This window comes from Cibotium barometz, chromosome 37 (assembly GCF_041138505.1).
Source record: "Cibotium barometz isolate CiBa-2024 chromosome 37, ASM4113850v1, whole genome shotgun sequence".
NCBI classification, from domain to species: Eukaryota; Viridiplantae; Streptophyta; class Polypodiopsida; order Cyatheales; family Cibotiaceae; genus Cibotium; species Cibotium barometz.
The window spans coordinates 29,565,636-29,572,355 of record NC_141082.1 but is presented as its reverse complement, the minus strand read 5'-3'; the positions used below and the strand labels follow the sequence as shown (position 1 = coordinate 29,572,355).

The following is a 6,720-nucleotide window of genomic DNA, read 5'->3' as shown; positions in this document are numbered from 1 at the left end:
TCATAGGATAGGGAGTGATAGAGACTCAAAATTTACCCATAAATTTTAGGTTGCCTTGTCCCAATCTATCGGAACTCACTTAGATATGAACTCGACTTATCACCCCAAAAATATTGGAGTGCTAAGAAAAAATCTAATTAAAGTAGAACCAACCTTTGTGGGCTCATAAATTTCTAGCCCATAGTAACTTTTGGAAGCAAGCTTTTTTTTATGTATGTAACGTACAGTCAATGAGCTACAGTTGCACATCGATAGAAGAAAATCTAATTAGATAAAACCAACCAACCTCCGTCGGCATGAAATGATAAAGATAAACTAGAGGTTTAGAAGGTGATGGAGATTGTGAAAATTAGAGTGAGGTGTAGAGAACTCAATGCAAAGGAATGGTGGCTTTTAAGGGAGACGAGAAGCAAGTGACATTACAATTCATGGTGAATTATTAGAGTGGTGGTTAAGTGTGTTTATTTCTATAATTACTTGGGAGGTTTTCTTGGAAGAAACGGTCTAGTGAAGAAGTCGTTTGTCTTGGATTCTTGGCAAAAACCAGGTCGTGGAGGTCTGCCCATGTCAAACTCGTCTTCATCAAGTGCTTGGAACTAGACCCTACATAGGTTTTCAATCATGGCAAAAGCAGATGGCCTCATCTTAAATTCAAGAATGCACCAAGGGTTATGGGCAGTCTCCCCACTATGAAAGGGTTGATGGAAATCTGATTCAGTGCACTCTCATACCAAGAATCTTCCCATGGTTTAAGAGATGTAACTTGTTTGGCGCCGCCAAGCCACCAAGTAGTTGATATGAATTCATTTTTCCAAAAAAAAAAATTGTAGCTTTGCACTTGCCACAATACCAGCTATTTCATGGCTGTGGGAGACCGCATAGGAAGCTACTTGATGATGGCTCAAAAATAACGTGTGCACTAACACAGAGTTGACAAGACTAGAAATATTCACGATCATAACAGCAGCAACGGAGTAGATACTATTCCCAAATGTATGGAACCATGCAGATAGCTGGACTTCCACATTGGGAAAAGGAACGATGAAAAAGGAGAAAATGACAGGTAGCAGAGAAAGAAAAGGGCAGGCAGAAGAAAGCTTGAGTAAGGGGACTAATGGAGAGAAAACAGGGGAGGGCAGAAGAAAGCTTGAGAAAGGGGCCTAATGGAGAGAAAACAGGGGAGGGCAGAAGAGAAAGAAAAGGACTAACAAGAAAGGCATGAGAAAGGAGACTAACGGAGGCAGCAAATGGGCAACAAGTGGTGTGATCGGGCAATGTTCAGGCACATGTTGTACAACTTTGGCAGTGAAGGCTCAAGGCCTACCAAAGCATTCTAAACCAATTGCAGGGCACATTTACCATCTCTAATCTCCACACGATACCACCTTGGAACTTTTCATGACAATATGTAACGGAATCCAAATGCCACTCTTGCTTCATCTTCACAAAGCCTAACATGTACTTGAAATTGCAAAGAGTCTCCATGTATAGTCGTAGCAATATCAAAAGAAAGATAGTTGCATGAATCATCGTGAGAGCACAAGCATAAAATCCAGGGCACAAGTAAAATATACCTGCTAGTTCTAAGTGAATGGTTAATGGCTAGTCTACTAAAGGTGATCAAGGAACACCACTTAATGCCAGTATCAGTACGAACACCACTTAAAGCCAGTACTTGCATCATGTGAGGGCACAAGCATAAAATCCAGGGCACAAGAAAATATACCAGAATAAAACCTGCTAGTTCTAAGTGAAATGCTGGTCTACTAAGGGTGATCAGTCTTCCCGACAAATCACTTAATGCCTGTATCAGTACGAACACCACTTAAAGCCAGTACTTGCATCATGTGAGGACAAGCATAAAACCCAGGGCACAAGAAAATATACCAGAATAAACCTGCTAGTTCTAAGTGAAATGCTAGTCTACTAAGGGTGATCAGTCTTCCCGACAAATCACTTAAGGAACACCACTTAATGCCAGAACTTGAAATTATTCAGGTTCAGCATAACCCAAATAATCTAATAAGGATTATCAGTCTTTTACCAATGCAAGCCATTCAAGAGACACTACCACTTAAAGCCAGGACTTGAACCAAAATTATTCAGGTTCAGCATAGCCTAAACGTTGCTTGTAGCTTCACCACTGTTTAATACTCTTCACCATCATCTTCACCATCACCTTCTGCAGACTCGGCCCCAACCTCCTCGTAGTCTTTCTCCAAGGCTGCAAGGTCCTCGCGGGCCTCGGAGAACTCTCCCTCCTCCATGCCCTCACCAACATACCAGTGCACAAAAGCCCGCTTCGCATACATGAGATCAAACTTATGATCAATCCTGGAGAACACCTCTGCTACACTGGTGGAGTTGGAGATCATGCAGATTGCCCTCTGCACCTTGGCAAGGTCTCCTCCAGGCACTACAGTAGGTGGCTGATAGTTGATGCCACACTTGAAACCAGTTGGGCACCAGTCCACAAACTGGATGGTCCTCTTGGTCTTGATAGAAGCCACTGCTGCATTCACATCCTTGGGCACCACATCTCCTCTGTACATAAGGCAGCAGGCCATGTATTTGCCATGGCGAGGATCGCACTTGGCCATCATTGATGATGGCTCAAAGGCACTGTTGGTTATCTCTGCCACTGACAACTGCTCATGGTAAGCCTTCGCAGCTGAAATCACAGGAGCATAGGAGGAAAGCATGAAGTGAATCCTAGGATAAGGGACCAGGTTGGTCTGGAACTCAGTGACATCAACATTCAGGGCACCATCGAATCGCAGAGATGCTGTCAACGACGAGATGACCTGCAAGGAGAAAGCAGAGATCACCAAAATTACCCAAGAAACTTAGAATTGCAAATAGAAGAAACGCAATGTATAAAACTGGATGGTTCAGGCTGTTTGTCCAAAAGCAACCACACCGCAACCACGACATCATAAGAGCATACTTGCAAAGCTTTACAAGAGCAAGCAAAGACCATCAATAACAGAGCACACCAAGTGTAATGTCAAATCTAAAGTATGGATGCAAGTTTTCATCAAAGCATGTGTATTAGGAACTCAAAATCATGAAACATAAAATTCTGGGGTGACACCTAGACTGAGCCATGGTAAAGACATAACTAGAAATCTAGACTCAGCCATAATAAAGAGAAACTTAGCACAAAACCACAGAGCTAATCAAATGGTCATTCATATCACTAAAACATGCTAATCCTATAATGCAAGTCTTAAACAAAGTTGTCAGGGCATATGAGATTGGTCTTCCCAGAAATGAAGCTATTTAACTGCAGCTTACCTGTGACACAAGACGGTTGAGATTTGTGTAAGTAGGTCTCTCAATGTCCAAAGAACGGCGGCATATGTCATAGATGGCCTCATTGTCCAGCAAGACAGCTACATCAGTATGCTCAAGCAATGAGTGGGTTGACAGCACACTATTATACGGCTCCACCACTGAGGTGGACACCTGAGGAGATGGATACACAGTAAAGCCCAGCTTAGATTTCTTCCCATAGTCCACAGACAACCGCTCCAGAAGAAGTGAAGCAAGACCAGAGCCTGTTCCTCCTCCCACTGCATGGAAGACAAGGAAACCCTGCAGACCAGTGCAGTTGTCCGCAAGCTTTCTAATGCGGTCAAGGCAAAGGTCTACAATCTCTTTTCCAACTGCAACATGGCCATGGCAGTAGAAAAATTATTTAAGCTGGTACTTTGTAAGCTAACAATCTGAACTCAATCACTGAAAAACGTCTTTACAAATGAAATCCCTAGATGTTGATCACAAGGTTCAAAGCTGGTTGTGGCAATGGACTGCATGGAGTAGAATCTTACTGGTGTAGTGGCCGCGGGCAAAGTTGTTGGCAGCATCTTCTTTGCCACTGATAAGCTGCTCAGGATGGAAGAGTTGTCTGTAAGTGCCTGTGCGCACTTCATCGATCACAGTGGGCTCCAGATCTACGAACACAGCTCGCGGCACATGCTTACCAGCCCCAGTTTCGCTAAAGAAGGTGTTGAAGGCATCATCTCCACCTCCAACCGTCTTGTCACTGGGCATCTGACCATCCGGCTATGAAAGAAGACAAGAATCCAAATGAGAAATAATTCTGCCACTCTCTAAGAGATTAAAAACGTATCAACATCATAATAGCACCTTGCAGGCACAATGCAATCACCTAACTTGCTGGTTTATATGTACATAGTCAGATCTCAACAAGACACCTCAGAGAAACCATGATGCATCAGAAATGAAGTAAAGCTAGCTACACAACACAAGGAACATGAATTGCTGCCTGCATAAAACGAATATGCAGCAGATTTACAATGCATGGCAGATTCTTGCTAGAAATGAGAGAAATCTAAGGAAATTAACTCAAAACCCTAGATCTACGATGACAAGATGACAAAAACACATAGATGAATGCAAACCATACAATCCTCCAGGAATGGGAGTATTTTAAAGGATCCGATAGGAGAAAACGGTTGGAAAACCTTGATCAGACAGGAGAACGACTCCAACATACGTTAAATGCCTTCATTGGGCCGGGAACTGTCTCACCAAACGGCTCCGAAAGCCCTAGCAACACAGGAAGAACGTCTTGGATAACCCTACAGAAAACAAGCTTAAATAGGAGAAGACGTTGGCTGAAAAACCTATTTCCTGATTAGCGTCAGGAAGAGGGCACAGAAAACCTTGATAAGCCTTCAGGACTAAACAGGCTCAAGAAACCCTTACAAAACACGAAAATACCTATATTAAACGCAACACTGGCCAATAAACCTTTAAAAAGTACAGAAACAAACATACATTAAGCAGAAAATGGCTCAGAAAACCTAACAGAGATCAGGAAACCCTGATTGAATGTAAAAGAATGCCCAGGAAACTCTGATTAGGCTTGAGAGACCCTAAATACGCTCAGAAAACCCTAAAACAGTGCAGAAGAGCCTCGACACTTCCAACTTACATGGATGCCATGCTCGAGGCAGTAAAGCTCCCAACAGGCGTTGCCGACTTGGATGCCAGCTTGACCAATGTGGACTGAGATGCACTCCCTCATGATGAAGAAGAGGAGGAGCAAGACAGCCTAACGAGTTCTAGGGCTTGCAGGGGGCTCGTGGGCACGTTTACGAAGACGACTCCACGCAAGCCACACACACAAAGTAGAAGCAGATATAGCTGCTATTCTATACTGGGGTGGCCGGCAAAACCAGCCTGTTTTGCCAACCAGATCCGATTCCATCGTTTACATTTAAATAATCAGACGTGGATCAAATCCGTCTAAAAATAACTCTGCAAACTTAGGTTGTTTTCCTCACGCCAAACATTATTTAATCCTTGTGTTAGGTTGATTACACACGTAAGGACCTGCCCAATAATTTAATCCTTGTGTTATGTTGGTTACACATGTAAGGATTTACCCATGGTTAGCCTCCCTACCAAGTAAGAACCTCAAGTCTGGCTCACCATCCAACCGTAGAGCCCATCATGCTCACCCTCGAGTTGGATGCATTTAACGACATAACTCAACCTTGGTGTTCCATACCACTAGAACTCACCCCTCACACGTGTCGTTGATGCCCATATTTACCACTAAATCTCCCCTTTAGATATCTCAACCAAGTCTCTGCTTGCAAGTGCTATAATTAGCCTAATGCCCATATTTACCACTAAATCTTCCCTTTAGATGCCTCAACCAAGGCCCTAGGTTCAACCATTAGATGTGTTAACCAATCTGGGGCATGGGATGAGACATTCTTCTTGCCTTAGAAATTATGCATATCCTTAGCACTCCGCATATTCTCTTAAATAGCCTTAAATTCTTACTGTCCCTTTTACTTGATCGGATACTCGTATTAGATGGCATTTCTAGAACATTCAATATGCTAACCTAAAATGGGTCATATACTCAAGATTAGTCCTCCATAAGAATACCATCATCACCCTCACCCATGCATTCTTTCACACAATTGACATGAAACATTGGGCGAATCCCTATAGCTTGAGTAACCCATAAACCACATCATGTATCTTCTTTGTGATCTGATAGTAGGGACCACAACACCTAGAGGGCAACTTCTACTGTTACTTAGTTCTTAGATATACTCACATGCCCTCTTGCAAGACCCTTAGAGTTCTCTTGTTGGCATAAGATTAGGCTCCATCTTCTAACTCTATACGCTTTCTCTTACAGTCTTCAACATGTCTTGAATATCGTGCAAGAGTTCCATAGTTGATTGCATGTTTGTTCTACATGTTTGTTCCGCTTAGTTCTACAGGGACAAGTGTGCACTAGTTGCATGTTTCTTGTGATAGATCTATGTGGGATCTAGAAGGTCCTATTGAGGGCTAGAATGGATGTACTTGTTGGTCTCTCATTTGTAAGAGAGTGATTTGCAACTAAAATTATGCTTATGCTTTGAGCTTATCACATTATTTATTAAACTCTTCATTATCTTAATCTCTTTAATACAGATGTGCTATGGGGCTTTGACCTACCATGAATTCTATCATGGTATTAGAGCCACCTCCTTATGGTTCTTAGCAATTAGAAGATATTTAAATAAGTGGGGTCGGTTTAGTTAGCCTAAGTTAGGAAGCTAGGTCGTGTTGTAAGAGAATACAACTTGTAGTGTAAAGAGAACATTCACAAGAAGTAGGATCTTTCACAACATAAAACTTTAGAACTCAAATTGCACAATAATAGAGACAGAGAAAAATATT

At 42.4% G+C, this 6,720-nt stretch overlaps 1 protein-coding gene across 2 annotated transcripts; it reads right to left on the bottom strand.

Moving 5' to 3' along the window:
* Positions 1–1,648: 1,648 nt before the first annotated feature.
* On the bottom strand, positions 1,649–5,300 carry LOC147617142 (tubulin alpha-2 chain-like). Of its 2 annotated transcripts, XR_015262383.1 has the most exons (5): positions 4,964–5,254; positions 3,834–4,068; positions 3,298–3,668; positions 1,898–2,804; positions 1,649–1,737 (listed from the first exon to the last, which is right to left on the bottom strand). XR_015262383.1 is itself a non-coding variant. In XM_086776732.1 (4 exons), exons 1-4 carry the CDS (start codon positions 5,054–5,056, stop codon positions 2,148–2,150), a joined length of 1,356 nt encoding a protein of 451 aa, XP_086632858.1. In that variant the 5' UTR covers positions 5,057–5,300; the 3' UTR covers positions 1,722–2,147. The 2 variants fall into 2 exon arrangements, 1 of the variants encoding a protein (XP_086632858.1); XM_086776732.1 differs by having other exon boundaries at positions 1,722–2,804; positions 4,964–5,300.
* Between the last annotated feature and the right edge of the window lie 1,420 nt (positions 5,301–6,720).